This window comes from Scleropages formosus, chromosome 17 (genome assembly GCF_900964775.1).
Source record: "Scleropages formosus chromosome 17, fSclFor1.1, whole genome shotgun sequence".
In the NCBI taxonomy this organism is placed as follows: domain Eukaryota; kingdom Metazoa; phylum Chordata; class Actinopteri; order Osteoglossiformes; family Osteoglossidae; genus Scleropages; species Scleropages formosus.
This window is the reverse complement of record NC_041822.1, coordinates 14,218,433-14,234,339: the sequence shown is the minus strand read 5'-3', so window position 1 is coordinate 14,234,339 and position 15,907 is coordinate 14,218,433. Positions and strand designations below refer to the sequence as shown.

The following is a 15,907-nucleotide window of genomic DNA, read 5'->3' as shown; positions in this document are numbered from 1 at the left end:
ACTTGTAGTCCCCTTGATCGATAGAATACCTGGCGGAAAAATGTGCAAAGCATTAAAGTTGATTCACATTCAATGCAGGACGGACGAAAGATGGAGCTAAATGAACTTTATTTAGCTTTATTAATAAAGCAGATGACATGGCGGCTGACGCTTTTCTCCAAAGCGACTTACAATCATGTGTTACTGCACCTACAATTATTTACCCATGATTTATACAGCTGGGTAAATGTTACTGGACAGGTGTGTGTCTCCGTTCCTCCAGCCCAATAATTTCTGGCGAGTCACACCGTCCTGCCGCCGCCTTTCTCACTTTCACAGAAATGCCTCTTTTACCCTGCGGAAAGCTCCCTGCCGCTGACGTCACGCTGGGGGGTACAAACTTGCCCCACGTTCAAACGTCAGAAGAACAAAAACTGAGCGGCGGCAGCGGCGGCGGCGAACAGCTGTTCCGCGCTGCCTGTAGCGGGCAGTGAAGGAAGCTGCGGAGGGACAGCGTCCGTCTGCGTGGGCTGCACAGCGTGGCCTCGCCGAGGATGAGTCGCGTGTGCGCGTAGAGGGAGAATGAAGCGCAAAGGCGACGGGAGGCGCGCGGACAGCAGGAAGAGGAGTCGCGCGGCCGACCGCGGAGAGGCGGAGCCCGCGGCCGATATTTACATCAGTATTACAGGTAGGGCAGGCACACATGCAGCCGCTGCGCGGTTTCTCTTCGCCGAAACGAGCGCACATGGCAGATGAGCCGGCAAACTGATTGGTTTTTTAATGGTAATTTACCTCAAAATCCGTAATAATTTCAGTGCCAGCTTTTGACCTAAAATGGCGACACCGCCAGTTTCAGTGGTAAATACTACATGATGCGCTTGCTTGGATTGGAGACTGTTAGTGTTGCCACACGTTACCGTCCCTTTTTCTGTTTGTGGAGACTCTCTGGGTGCATGAAAACAACAGCGTTCAGCTTTTGTTTTGAAATAGTTCTTTCCGTGCCATTATGAGTTTTACAGCACGGGAATTCCTAACAGCTGTTACTACTGGAGACCGTTTTCGTTTGTAGTGATTTTTTTTAACGTAATTTAAAAAAACTTGGACGTAGTCAAATGACATCGAGGACATCATCCAATGCATGCCAAGGTTCATTTCTGGAATTGAACAAGTTATATTTAAAAAGGCGATTTATGTTATGAAGTGATCATTTTTTAACAAAAAGTATGAAAGCTCTTAAAAATCATGGAATGCACAAGTTTTATGACAGGAGGTAGACGTTAACACTCACTATGCCACAGTTTAAACGAATCTCTTTCGATTCAAAAAAGCTTTAAAAAAAACTAAACTATAGCAGCTTACGCGAATTTTCATGTTTGGATTCTGTGTCCTTCTTCCAATTCTTGCGAACGGTACTTTGTAAACCCGCATTAACGCAAATACGGGTCCAGACGAACAGATGGATGCTGGTTATTGTCTGAACTCTGCTCTGGCTGTCAATAAGCCTCGACTGAAGGAGGCGTTACCTTGTTGGTACTACTCAAAAAAATGTCATCAAAAATGGTCCAGAGGACTCGCTGTGGGGGGGTGGGGGAATGGTTGCACGACAGTCTACTAGTGTATATAATATAACAAACAGCCTTAAGAAATTTTAAAGTGCACACAAAAATTTTAACATTTATCACTTTTTTCTTTTTTTTCTAAGTATAGCCCTGAAAGTGTGCAGAACTGGAAAGCTCAAGCGAAAGTGGGCAGCGCGAGCAGTGGGACCGGGGGGGGGGGGGGTTTTATCCTAGCAACCGCGAGGGCAATGTTCCAATTGCGTCGGCCTGCGTCTGCTCAGCACAACTTGAAATTGTGACGGCGCAAAATGATTGGCATCTGTCTCGTCCAATCGTGTGGCGAATATTCAAACTCAGAGCCAATGGGCTTTGAGTAAAGTGTCCCCTCCTGTCTGCGTGTTGCGAAGGAGTTTCAGACCTGGAGCACGAGACGTCCAGTGTGCGCCTTTCACTTTTTTTTTTGTGTACTGTGAGGAAACATCAGTGAACCTTTGTTCACATTTCCCCCCCCTCGCATATTCCTTATTCGTCTGCTGGAAGATAATCAAGAGTGTTTATCTTTGTAAACTTAGTTGTCCAGTTTGCTTCCTTTGATCCATCGATACACATTTTGATGGTGTTTGTCGTTGCGCAGACGGCTGCTTTTACCTGTCTGAGATCGATTTAAAACCCAGAGGCTGCGGTAAGGTCTCTGAGTCTTTAAAACAAAAGCGTGAAACTGTCAGCTGCACGTGAGTGAGGTCTGCCGAGTGTACGAGTCGTGCAGGATAATCGTGCGTGTTTCGAATAGTAAAAATAAAACCGGTGAGTGGTTTACGAGAATGACAGACGAGAAGTGGCTTTGTGGTGCTGTCGAGTTTATTCCAGGTAAGTGTAAATTCTGAAGGGCCGACCCGCACTGTTGTTGACTTTCTAATTTTCATAACTTTGACGGGATGTCGCTCTCAGGTCGGGCATTTCCGGACAGGGACGTTTAAAATCACACATCTTTCAGTCCAGCTGCCGCGTGAATATATAATAGATGGTGAGAGAAATATACATGCGGCAGCTGGACTGAAGGATGTGTGTCGAATAATATAAGAAAGTGGATATTTAGACTGTGAATAGATGTAAAAGGACTGGCTGCGTTTAATTTGGGGTTCACTGTTTTTGGAGGTGTGGCGAAGTCGCGATGACAGACCGTTAGAGGTTTGAAAACGACGACGTGTTTTGTTCGGAGGTCGGCTGTGTGGGGCACTAAGTTCAAGTTCATGCGTGGCGATGCGTGTGTTGACGCTGTGTTTCGTGTCTCCTGCCTGCAGAGCAGCTCTACTTCGCCATCCTCCAGCAGAGGATCCGCAGCACCGCGGACAGACACTGTTTCTGCATCGACGACGAGCTCTCATACGAGAAGTACAAAAACTGTTCCTCCACTGCGCTTTCTACTGCCTTTTTTAGACTCTCATTTAATGTGTCCCCCCCCCCATGATGTTTTAAGAGTTTGGTTCGGCAGCTTGCTTTTTTGGTCCTCTTTTCACGGGTCTTATGCTCCCTCCCGTGCTCAAGTTAAATGTGCTTAAACAAGCGAAGTTTTTCAAACTGGCCTCTTAAAGGGGAAGCGCACCTTTTCCGCAGCCCGCTGCCCTTCCGTAGAACACTTGTCCGGGGCCTCAACTCTTCATTTCCCTTCTGCAGATCACTTTGTATTACTCTTGCTAAAATGGAAATTCCCAAAATGACGCAGATGTACAGAAATGTAAAGTTTTATCTTGAATGTACATGGGACATGGCTTGGCTTTCTCTTGTCAACATTTTTTTTTTTATGGGTAGGTTTTAAAAAAAAATACATATATATTACAAGTGCATCCTTCATGTGCAGCAACAAGGTGCATAGCAGTTCAAAGTATGCATTTGTAAAGTGCAGTGCTTACACTTAATTGCTCCTGTAAAACTGTTCATTTAGCTGGAATCTTTCTCCAAGGTATTACAGAGAAACACCTATTTACACAGCAGGGTGTTTTTATGGTGTCAATTCAGGGTAAATGCTTTGGAACGTGGTATGGCAGCAGGATGAGGATTGAGACCAGCAGAGGCAGTAAACGGCTGTCCGGAGTGTGAGCTACAAAGAGGAAAAACTCATGAAAGATTAATAAAGCATCTTTGATTAACTGTCTTTATCAAAAGTACAACAAATAGTAGGTACGTTTCAGTGTAAAATGAGGTGCGGTTTACTTGGTTAAAAGAAGTGCCCGGGTGAGCTTGAAATATGCTGCAGGTCTTAATGTTTGCAAAGCCCCTTTCAGACTTTTAGCCAGGGTTGTAGTATTCGTTATAAATATGAGAAGTTACATTACTTGCTCCATTGCAACATCCGTCATGATCATCCATGCATTGCCCTTCTCACTTTGTTTTATAAGCAGCTGCTTGAATAATGTGAGCTAACAAAAATGTTGGAGTCATAGAAAAACTGCTTTGATAAGTGTTTGTCTCTAAAGCACATTGCCTGTTGTGGAATACACTTTAATGTAACGTAAATGTATTCTTGTTATACATCACTTCGGAAAAAAGAATCTAAGTGAATGAATGTAAAAAATCTTCACACTTATGGATGTAAATACAAAGATAAGTCTTCATGCATATTTAACTACTGAAATAATTTACCGTGAAAATTACAAGAAATATTTTGTCCATTTGAAACTGGGATGCAGTATCTTAAGCTTGTTAAAGTGCATATTTTTGAGTTGACAATAGGATGTCATACAAGGAGCCCATATGTGGAAAAAGGTGAACTTCCTCTTTAACAGTTGCTCCGCACATCGTGTACTGGACAAGCGTTGCACAGCCCTTTTAAATTATTTTGGTGTGTGTGTTTTTTTTTTTTAAGTTTTATCGCTTTATGGAAGAGTCTAAAAAGGATACAAGACATTTTTCTTTTCTTTTTTTTTTTATAAATGTTTTACAGCTTTTATGCAGACTTCGGTCCTCTCAACCTGGCTATGTTCTACCGCTTCTGCTGCAAGCTTACAAAGAAGCTGAAGGTAAACAGTCCCGTGAACTTTGCTCTTGGAACACCCAGTTGTTGAGTTGAGGAAGCTGTGTATCCATGCCGTGATGCTCCTCAGATGGAAATGATGTGGTTCGAAGGGGCAGCACTGTTGGCGTATGTGTGCTGACCTTCCCCCCCATCTTAGTTCACATCAAAACACCCCCTACAGCGAGTATAAGACCGGAGGAACTAGGATTAAACCCACAATGGTGGAAGAAAGACAGAAATGTCCAGCAGAGAGACACCTAGATTTTTTTCCTGAGACAGGCTAACTTCTTTACCCAAATATTGCATGAGTGACTTTGCTTAATGAAATACCCCCAGTGATTCCCCTGTCAGAAGAAATTCTGATAATCTGTGACATTTTTGTGTAATTTGGAATTTTTTTGGGTGGTACACTATCAGAAATATTAAAACAATGTTCTTTTCTCTTTCCACCCTGACAGACTTTCACTCTGGCAAAGAAGAAAATCGTTTTTTATACGTGTGGTGATCAGAAGAAGCAAGCAAATGCTGCTTATCTTATTGGATCTTATGCTGTAAGTAAAGATGGTAAAGCTTGGCTTCCCATTTAACCTCTCCACCCTCCTTAATAGTGACTTTTTAATTAATTTTTCTGGTCAGTAATGAATAGCTTACTGGTTTTTATCTTTTGAAATTGTCCCTTGCTTATTGCAAAATGGTAGCTAACAAAAGAAGATTCAGAGCTAGCTTCAAGGACATGCTGTGAAGGATTTTATTGTGTTTTTACTCCCAGGTGATGCACCTACAGAAGACACCTGAAGAAGCATATAGTCTGCTGGTGTCCCGAAACGCCACCTACCTCCCTTTCAGGTGAGTCTCACTCGTTGGTGAAATTTGTCTATGAGCTTCATCATTTATTGGGAAGAATTTCAATGAGGGTTCGTGATTTATTTTGTATGTATTTATTTATGGAAAAAAATACCTAAATCTGTTTAACAGCAAATTTTTTCAGGTTACTGGGAAAAAGTTTAAAAACTGTTTGAATCTTGTGAACATAACCAATAGTTAAGTACTCAAGAATATATGATTTCAAAATAAGTGCCTTTTATAGACTGGTTTTAAACTAATCTGTATATAGTTCTCAAAACATTTTTTCCCTCTTAAAATGAATGCATAGTTTCATTGACAATGCCTTAATTTCCTTGAAAGTGACACTGAACTCATGCTTTTGAAAAACTTTATTAACTTGTTTATATAAGATTTATTTTTGTTGCGAACCAAAACTCCCATAACAGTCATTTCTTTGAATAGAATTTGCTTACCGAGCAAGTGTATCTTGTGGAAACTAGACTTCCTACATGTTTGTTCTGCTTAAGTCTGTTGTGTGGAATGTTTTTGTTTTCTTTAGTTGTTGTATTTCTTTGAGTTATGTAACGTAAAAAAACTCAACCCACAGGGATGCCTCATTCGGAACCTGTGTGTACAACCTTTATATCCTGGACTGTCTGCATGCAGTTGAAAAGGTATTAACTTGAACCATTGTTTGAGATTTATTGTAGACGGCTTCAAAAAAAATTTCATGCGTGAATTGTTTGTGGGTTTACCTACTTGCCGACATTAAAATACAATCACTCTTGCAGGCATTACGATATGGCTGGCTTGACTTCTCCAAATTTGATGTGGAGGAATATGAACACTATGAGGTATTTTTGTTGTCTTGTTTGGCCTTACTAATATCCATCCTAATATAAAGTAAAATTTGTCGTTACTGTCAGCTGAATGAATTAATTAAATTTGCATTAGTCAGTAGAAGATGTAACTCAGTTGTCATTTCTCTTTCTTATATTGACAATTTGCAGAGAGCAGAGAATGGAGACTTCAACTGGATAGTCCCAGGGAAGTTTCTAGCATTCAGTGGCCCCCATCCCAAGAGCAAAATTGAAAATGGTATGTGAGATCCTGGTTTAATAAAACCTGACAGATATATGTGTGCACATATTAGTATTAAGGGAACCAAATCGAGTTCATGGTGCTTAATCAGTAGCCCATAGTCTTTGGGTTACTGAACATAAGGTAAAAACTTAACCTGTTTAGAATGGAACTGCTTTAGTGCTTGAGGAGAAGTGCTTTAAAGTGTCCATGTCTATTTGGATTTCATTATTGGTTGCATTTCTTCCAAAGGCTACCCTCTCCATGCCCCGGAGGCCTATATTCCTTACTTCCGGAAGCACAATGTGACCACTGTTATCCGACTCAATAAGAAGATGTATAATGCCAAGCGGTTTACAGACAAGGGCTTTGAGCACTACGACCTGTTCTTTGTCGATGGGAGCACACCAAATGATGCCATCGTCAGCAAGTTCTTGAACATCTGCGAGAATGCGGAGGGCGCCATCGCCGTTCACTGTAAAGGTAATTGTCACTTCACCCCATCTCAGCTCTCCTAAGAGTCATCTACACCCAGTTTCATATAGTTCAATTCAGTAGTCTCAGGATTCTGGGTTGAAACTGAGTGTAATATTGTTAAACTGCTTGTATATACACCGAAACAGTATGAAGTTTTAATCCCGTAAAGACAATGAAAAGAAACTGCACTATTATTTTCTAGCTGGCCTGGGCAGAACCGGCACGCTCATAGGGTGCTACATGATGAAGCATTATAGAATCACGGCTGCTGAGGCCATTGCCTGGATCAGAATCTGCAGGCCAGGCTCCATCATTGGGCCACAGCAGAACTTTGTACAAGAGTAAGTCTCCAGCAGCTTTTTTTTTTTTTATTTCTTATTCTAGTCTTTTTAGCCATTGAAAATGAAAGTATTTCTTTGTGACATATGTTGATGGGTGAGGATGGTCACTGATTCGTTGGTTATTAGCCTGGCTATGATACTTTCTTTTCACGGGCAGCAGTTTTTGTTCCTGGTAACAAACACCCTGTCTATGTTCATGTTGTTTGAAATTATGTAATGATTACTTAGCTATTCACTGATGGGACAATGTGATTTAAAATGGCATAGATAAAAGCTCAGTTTTGATTTGTCGGGAGGGAGTTTAATTCCTTGAAACTGTATGATGGAAAGTAGCAGCATTGTCTTAATGCTATTCTAAATATCTTACTTATTGGAAAATAGTAAAACCTCTCCTGCACTACATGTGCTCAAGCATGTGCTTGTGACTCAAACATGAAAATGTGAATATTCTGGCTGCCAAATGATTAATGCAGTAATCGTTACTGCTCGAGGCAGGAAGCAAGCCAGTCTCTGGGCAGAGGGTGACCTCTACCGCGAGAAGATAAGAGAGCAGGAAAACGACTTGAGCCAAATGGCAGTTACAAGAATCCTGTCTGGGGTGGATGACATATCAATTAATGGCTTCAACAAGGACCAGACAATGCCCGGGAAGCAGGAAGTAGAGCAGGTAAAACCTTTTGTGCCTTGATTTGTGTTGTGTAGAAAATCACCGCTGTCAGGGTTAGAGGCAATATTCTGTACGCATTAATATAGCAGACCTCAGGCTAAAATCCATATGCAGGTTTATAGGTACCTTCTATTTAAAACAATAAGCCTGTCGGGTTCCAAGCTGCTATTTTTATCTGGTAAGAAGAACTAATCCATGTCCTGTTCACACAACTTTTTACACTAGTCTTTTTTTCTTTTCTCATCAGTATGACGATGAGGATGAGAGAAACGGGATCACACAGGGAGACAAACTGCGAGCACTGAAGAGTAAAAGACAGGCACGAGCATCGACAGGCTCCTTGTCGTAAGTTTATGTTGCACTGGTTTCTGTCTCACCTCAGATTCACTCTCACTGTCATTCCCGTTTTCACATTGTCAGTGCTACCTGAAGTAACTCACATGTTGAAACTTGAAAATTGATTTAGAAAATTATTGTGCCCATAGAAGTGGAAAAATGAAGCTGACAGGAAGGGTTTTTTTTCCTGTAATTGTATCATATAAATGGCTCATTTCATTCCATTTCATTCCATGCAGACCCATTACGTGCATCCTGTAATAACTGTCAAACAATGAGCAACTTAACATGTGAATATGAAGTTTTAGTAGCTGTGCCTTTGGTCAAGTGATCAGATGTGATTTTAAATGTTTCGCCAAATTCCTTGTTTGAAGCGGCAGTGGTTACAGTTGTTCTTTTCATTACTGTTGAAGGTAGGAGTGCTCTCATTGCCATAAATGTAACCACAGGCTTGCTCATGCCATGATGCACTATGTTTGAACTCTGGCATTGAAATTGAAAGAACCGAAACAAAAAAACACCGGTTTTATTATATGACAGGAAAACCGTTTTAAAGTGGTGCGGCTTCCTCAGCTCAGTGCTGGCTGAATGTTGTCTCGCGTTCAAAGATAACTTGGCTTTCTGCAGCCGAGACTGAGGGGGGCAAAAGTGCGTTTTTGTGTCATAGAGGTAAGTGCTCTTCAGTTCCTGATGTCTCACATTTTTTGCACAAGTTATTGTCCGGTCGCTTAACGTGCGGCATGTTTATGTACCACAAACCCAGTTAACTTTTTAAAATGAACCTCCTTGCTCTAGACAGTGAATGTGACAGAATACATCATGTGCTTCCTTCATAAATTAGAACATTTCTCAATTTATGTACAGTTTTAGTGTATTGTATATAGCAGTTTGCCAGTTATTTAAAGCATATCTGGTCCTATGACCGCTGTGAGTAACCTGAGTTTCAAACATCTTCCAGTAGTTATGCATTTGCAAAGAATTTTAATATAAAATGTATGACAAATCAAGTGCAATTTTTCCTCCATACCATTGAATTAATTTAGCTCTGTTGCTGTGATTGTCTTTTAGTTTTTTTAACCTGCTCTTATTTATATAATTTTCAAATTGAAAAACATGAACGGCCATATAAGGGTGTTCTGTAGTGGCGTGTTTTTTTCATACAAATGATCTGTGCTTATCCTTCCCGGTGATCTGTAGCAACAGGGTAGCCTTCACTCATGCACTTCTGTGTTTGTTCTCTCATTACTACTTTATATTTTCGTGGTGCTCATTCTGCCATCGTTGTAACTGGCATGATTAAACAGGGTTAGAATACGTAGGTATACAGGGGAAATGTATTGAAAACAAACCTTCAGTACACAGCAGTTTGCTCCTGGCAGATATTGTTCACTTGCTAGTAACTTAACTATTTATTGGACCAAGAGTGACAGTACACACTCAGTTCATACAGTAGTATTAAGTTTTGTGTTTTTTTTTTTTTTTTTTTTGCATGGCCTTTTTCTGCAGCTTGATGTGACCACCCTCATTCCTGCTTGGACTGAGCACATTTCGCATAAATCTGTTTGCAAAATACACAAGGGAGGTTAATAGGAATGTAAATTTCTACCACTGAAAGAGGATTCATGTGATGGAGGCTGGAAACTTAATCCCTCTGGGTGCACAAAGCCCAAGTGGGCTGTGTTACTTGGCCATTTTCCATCCATTTACCTCAGTGTAATTTTATAGAAGGGTTTGTTTTTTCTGTCATGTTTACCGTTCTGCTGAAATCTCCATTTGGCAAGCTTGAGTTAATCATCATTTGACAGCCACAGCCAAGTCCCAATGAACTAGTAACCCATTGCACCCATGCATGCTCGCCTCCATACAGGGCTTGACAGAGAGGGCCAGAGTATTTCAAAGCCTGGACCAGGATATGTACTCTCAGTTAATTTGATTTTATTTTCTTTCTTAAGCTTCTGTTGACCCTTTTTAAATGCCATATGCGAAGGCAACAAGTTGGAGTAGATGGTAGAATGTGGATTATGGCTTTTTTGGGTACAAAAGAAGTTTGACATCTTATACTTAAGATTAAGATTTCCCCTCTCTTTTTAGATAGCTGCTCTTTATGATGGGCTCCTCCCTGTGTTGCCTTGTCCTCTGGTGGACTGTAGCACTGTATATGATTTGTTTTCTCCAGCTGACTTTTCTGTATAGAACAGGGAGGGTTTTAGGGATGATCTCTTGCTGCAGGGCCTCTGAAGGGAACTCTGTAAGTGTGCCCCTTTTGCCTCTTTCTTCGTGCATTGTATTTACACAGTATTGTATTCATACATTGTACTCTGGACACCTGTGATTTAAATCATGCAAAAAAACCAATGAAACCTTCTAAAACCATGGAGGTAAACCAACTTGCATTAGGGGATGGCTCAAGTACATCGGTTGCATCGATGAAAGGATGCTACAGTGGTTTTCGTTCTGTTGAAACATTTGTTAAGAGTGGTTTTCCCCCCTCTCCCTTGACTGTTCAGTCTTCTGTGAGGACTAAGGCTTAGTTTTAATTTGGTTATCTGCATCTTGTTGCATAATGGTGATTAAATGTATGTTAAGTTGTTCACACCCCAATTACATATACAGTAAAAGAATATGTATTTATTTTTTTACACTGGAAGTTGGCTGCCATTGAGTTTTAGAAGTTATGCAGTTCTATAGCTGAGGGAACACTAATTTGAATTTCCCCTGAAAACAGGCTGAATGGAACTAATTACTTCTGTGGTACATGTAGATTCTGCCAAATGAAACATTGCAGGATTATCAGTTTAATGTAAAACTTTTTTCCCAGCCATATCAAAGCCATTGCCATTCTAGATGTTCTACACAAAATGTACAGTAGTTTCATCTTTGGATGTATAGAAACCATATGACAAAATTACGTTTGAATTTCTTTCTAGACAAGTGTAAAAACTTTCCATTATAATTATTAAACTGAACTGCTAACTGCCATTTTGTTCAAGAAATAAAAACTAGAATAGAAATTCTTAATATAATCTGGAGCAAAAACCTTCTACCTCATTGCAAGACATATTCAAATTTATTGATACATTGTAAAAGACAGTGTGACCATAGATTAAATTGGTTTTACCACTTGACAAGCTGAGCTGGAATGCTGCTGCACATGGTAATGTAATGTATATTGGTATTGATACTGATTATGTATTCAAACATTTACCACGATAAGGAACACTGAGACATAGCTTACTCTATAAAATATTAAATAGAGCACATATAAGTAAAAGCAAGATGTGAAAAATGGGATTTATTATGTCAGATGGTTTTCCTCCTTTTAATCATAATACAAGCAAATATGTTTGGTTTCCCCCCCCCAAAAAAAAAAAAAAAAAAAAAAAAAAAAAAAGCAGAGTGGTGGAAGATTTTTAAAAGTTGGAATAGTCTTCCCTCAGCTTTATTAATAGCAACAGCTCATAAAGATTCTACTTAAGTAGCAGATTTTAATCAAAGATTAAGAGTGTGAACATATAGAGTGCAGATGATTATCTTAATTTGGTTGAAGTTTGTTCTTTTTACCCTTGTGACACTCATTACCTCTGACAATGTGGTTTTGGGCTCTCTAACAAAGATAATGTGTGTGTGAATAACTCCTGTGCCCTCATAAAAAATTCACTGCAAAAGCTCTTTAAGATCTTTTCATGACCAGTGCTCATGCCCCGGATTAAACTGAAGAATGTAACATTTAAATTCTTTGTTTTACAGGTTAGAAGAGAATAAAATTCACACCAGGTCCTCATCACAGTCCCTAAGGTAATATTACATATATAATATAAATATAATTACTTTTGTCTTCTATTTTTATAGTTTAGTTATTTTCCAATTCACACTCCACTTAAATGTATTCAACAAATTTTAATTATTTCTTTGAGATGCCAATCAGTACAATGGTTACAAACAGTTAGATCCAAACTACACCAGTTAAACCAGGAATGGAATGAAATGGCAACTGGCAGACACAGTTCTCATTAGGAATTCAGTATCCCTGTTTCTTTTCACGTTGAATGAAAGGTTGTCATCTCTAAAATGGCAAAGCAAATACTTTGTATTTAAAAGCAATTTTACTGTGTAGGATTTGCATGTTTTTAAGGTAACTCTATGACATCAGTAAAATCACTTTAGGAGAAGCCAGGTTGCAATCACCTTATATTGTCTTAGCATCCACATTGCACTACTGTAAAACCCATCTGAAACTCAGTATGCCGTTTATTGGATGCAGGATTATTTTGCAGTCCACTGTACAAACTCCAAAGCGTGTAAAACCTGCTTGCCTCTCTAATGGTACCAACACCAGGAGGAGGTCAAGGGCTTCAACAGGACAAAACAGTGTTGGGAGGTGAGCAAAGAGTTTGATCTGCTTTATTGATGCTCTGTGGAGACCCATCTTGCTGAATAGTACATGTGTGAATTTTGTGAGAGCCAAATTAAAATCTAGACACATTCTCCTTAACGCTTTCAAAATTTCTGCCAAAAAATGGTCTGCGTAATACTGTAACTGTTTTTAAGTTTCCTTGTCCATGTGTTCCCTCCGACAGCCCGTTAAATGCAGGGCTAACCAGATCCGTAGGCAGCTTGCACGCCCTGGCTAGTGAGCAGGATGCGATGCATGGAAAGCCAAGGTCAGGCCTTAGGGTCACAGGCAATGCAGCTTCCCAGATGAGCAGCCAAAATGCCAAAAATACAAGCCACTGCGGTCCCAAGGCAGCTGCAGATAGCTCCTCCAACCCCCTCAGTGGGCGCAGTCCAGGCCTGTCCCAATTAGTAAGTCTGCAACAGAGTCTACCTGCCTTCTTCTGTTGGGCCTCACAACTTGTGTTGAAAAAATGAAAACAAAAACAGAATTGCAAATTGTTTCCTGCTGCTTCTCTGTCTTCATCAGCTGCCTTGCATGCGTTCCTGAATCCAGCGCTCAGAGCAATCCTGACTTTTTTCAAAGCTCTCTTCTGCTTTTGAGATGGCAGCCCAGATTTCAGGGCTGAAATTAGGTTGCACAGCTGTTTACCAGTGTAACCTGATTATTTTGTTATGGTTATGCTATTCATCCTTTCTCTGAACAGGCATCCAGTGTCCAAGGGAAGGAGAAGGCGATGCCCTTTGCAATCGATGCGCTTTACGAGAATATGGTACTTTTTTTTTAATGTCAGTCTCTTCTGAGATATTACAGAACTACAGTACTAAACTTTTTCTCCATTAACAAACTAAGCAAAGAAATTCTCATTAAACAAATTACTGGTTTCACACAGCTAAAGGAATTTTATTAGTTTAGGGAAAACAATATACAAAGCTACATGTAAAAATCACTACAATATCTAAATGAATGAAATACTGTAGGCAGTAAAATGGTCACAGCAGCATACTGTATCAGTGGAGCAACCACTGTGTCAGGTACTGGGGAACCAAAAGTAGAAATATAATTTCACTTGTACAGAAATTACTTCTGTAGAATTATGAGTTCAGTAAAAGACCCTACTGTATGAAGCCCCATTTTCTTTTTTCGATATCAAGTTTTAGCTATAGAGACCTCCTTCTGCAGGAGATGAATTTTTAGATCCTAAGCAAAGTTACATTGGAATGACCATGGAAATCCTTGCCTTGTTTGAATCTCACCAACTTTTTCTTTTTTTCTTTTTTTTTTGGGGGATACCCTGTTCATCAGTCACTCCATGCCAAAAGCTAGAGCACCTCTTCTCCGGTGAGATTCTTCAGAGGATGCCTCGTGGGACCTCAATCCTTTATAAATGCCAAACACAGAATAGAGAGAAGAATTTCACTGCAGCAGTCCCAGTTTTCCTTATTAGACATGAGATTTCAGGTGTTCAAAAAGGGATTAACTGTACATTTGGACTTTTCCCCACTCATAACTTTTTATGCTGATACTACACATTTTGGGGGCTAGGGCAATGTAAAGTTTAAAGCTGAGCAGTTAAAATGACTCCTTGGGAACTGTTCGATGTCTGTTTCCCTAGAACATCCTTTTCATTTGTTTATTTTTTTTAATCATGGTTGGTAACCTTAGAACCAGTGGTACTAAAATGTGGCTTTTGGTTCACATTTTTAGTTTACATTTATCTTCTAAAAAGATGCTTTCTTGTAGCTATACTGTACATACTAATGCAATCCTTTATTTGCATGAAGCTTCTAGCCAGTTAGAATTGAGCTACTGTACTTTATACTGTAAATAGGTAAAAGCTGAGTATACTTTAACAGATGTTAATTTTATATGTGTATATACTTTTATTTGGTACTTTATACTGGATTCATTTATTCAAATCAAGCTCATGAATGTTGAACTGTAACTGGTATCATGTATCAAAAAAATTTGTAAACAGAAAATGACAGCCAATAAAGGCCTGCCATCCTCTTATTCAACTGTTATTTTTCCAAATGATGTTTGGGACAGTTATAACTGGTAAAGTGTACAAAGGTAATGCAGTCCTGAAAAAGGTGAATTCTCCTAACTCTGACATAATTACCATTAGTTTCTGGGGTAAAAATTGTTCTTGGGCCCTAAAATTAACACCCATTTACATGTTAAAATAGCAAGTAGTTAAACAATATAACAAGGATGTTTCCCTTCATGAATTATAGTATTGTAATTGTATACCTGCATTATCTGTTGTACCTACTGGTACCATATACCTAATCACAAAAATTAAGTATCATGGCTACCTCTTTAATGCATTTAACTTAATTTTAAACAAGCACAAAGGAAAAGTCAAAACAATGCAAGTGAATTTAAGTTGTCTTGGTGTCTTACAGGAGCAATGTCTAGGTGCTCTGCTGTTAAGATGTGACTTTCTGGATTTACAAATACAAGAAATCCAGAAGCTGCTTAAGGTTCAGCACAATCAGCTTTTTCTCCATTTTGTGTTGTGGTGACTCTTCAACTCCAAGTATATGCAGTGATAGGTCTGGTCTTAAGTAGGCATGGGGTGAGAACAGGTGGCTTTTTTTTTTTTTTTTAAATTTTCATGCCTACATTAAATGCCAAAACAAGAGTCAATTAACTGAAATGGGCTTTCAGCTTTGAACCAAGCAAACAAAACACCAAGAAATAGAAAATGAAGCTTCAAGTAACTCAATTTCAGAACAAGAGAGTAACCATTGTCCATCAAGCCAACCCGTTTCATTTACACAACCCTCCAGTAATATCAAAACTTTAATATTGGTGCTCACACCTGTTCTCATCTAAAACTTCCTTCCTGTAACAAGGAAAACACTCAGTAACAATCAGGACCTTTTTATAGTTTCACATAAAAAGGACCAAAACTATCACAAAGACACTGAAAAAAAATACCTCTTTCACAAATCTGTAATTTAAATTTACAACAGCAAGTCCAAGTCCCACAACACAATGGTCATTTTGTTTTTTCAGTCTCTTTAAAATGGCATTTGGCTATACCTGGTGCTCCTTTATTCAAGCTTCTCCCTAAATATGGCTGTTAGGCCAGGGGGGTGAGGAATTGTCCCCACACTCCTGCTCCAGCCTACAAACTTGTCCATTTTGTGTTAAATTTCTAATAATGTTCCTGCAAGGAGAACTGTGGGGGCTTGGCAGTAATCTGCCATTTACTTATGAAACCAGAAT

At 39.5% G+C, this 15,907-nt stretch overlaps 1 protein-coding gene across 5 annotated transcripts; it reads left to right on the top strand.

The window, feature by feature from the left end:
• The first annotated feature begins 366 nt into the window (after nucleotides 1-366).
• On the top strand, nucleotides 367-14,683 carry cdc14b (cell division cycle 14B). Of its 5 annotated transcripts, none has more exons than XM_018759150.2 (17): nucleotides 367-667; nucleotides 2,840-2,930; nucleotides 4,480-4,555; nucleotides 5,010-5,102; nucleotides 5,321-5,397; nucleotides 5,984-6,050; nucleotides 6,168-6,230; nucleotides 6,387-6,474; nucleotides 6,709-6,939; nucleotides 7,136-7,274; nucleotides 7,770-7,941; nucleotides 8,189-8,286; nucleotides 12,025-12,072; nucleotides 12,539-12,655; nucleotides 12,855-13,080; nucleotides 13,377-13,442; nucleotides 13,976-14,683. In XM_018759150.2, the coding sequence occupies exons 1-17, from the start codon at nucleotides 562-564 to the stop codon at nucleotides 13,994-13,996; spliced, it is 1,779 nt and encodes a 592-aa protein (XP_018614666.1). In that variant the 5' UTR covers nucleotides 367-561; the 3' UTR covers nucleotides 13,997-14,683. The 5 variants fall into 5 exon arrangements, with proteins under 5 accessions (XP_018614666.1, XP_018614669.1, XP_018614668.1 ...); XM_018759152.2 differs by lacking the exon at nucleotides 367-667 and adding an exon at nucleotides 726-762; XM_018759151.2 differs by lacking the exon at nucleotides 367-667 and adding an exon at nucleotides 1,829-2,405.
• The last annotated feature ends 1,224 nt before the right edge of the window (nucleotides 14,684-15,907 follow it).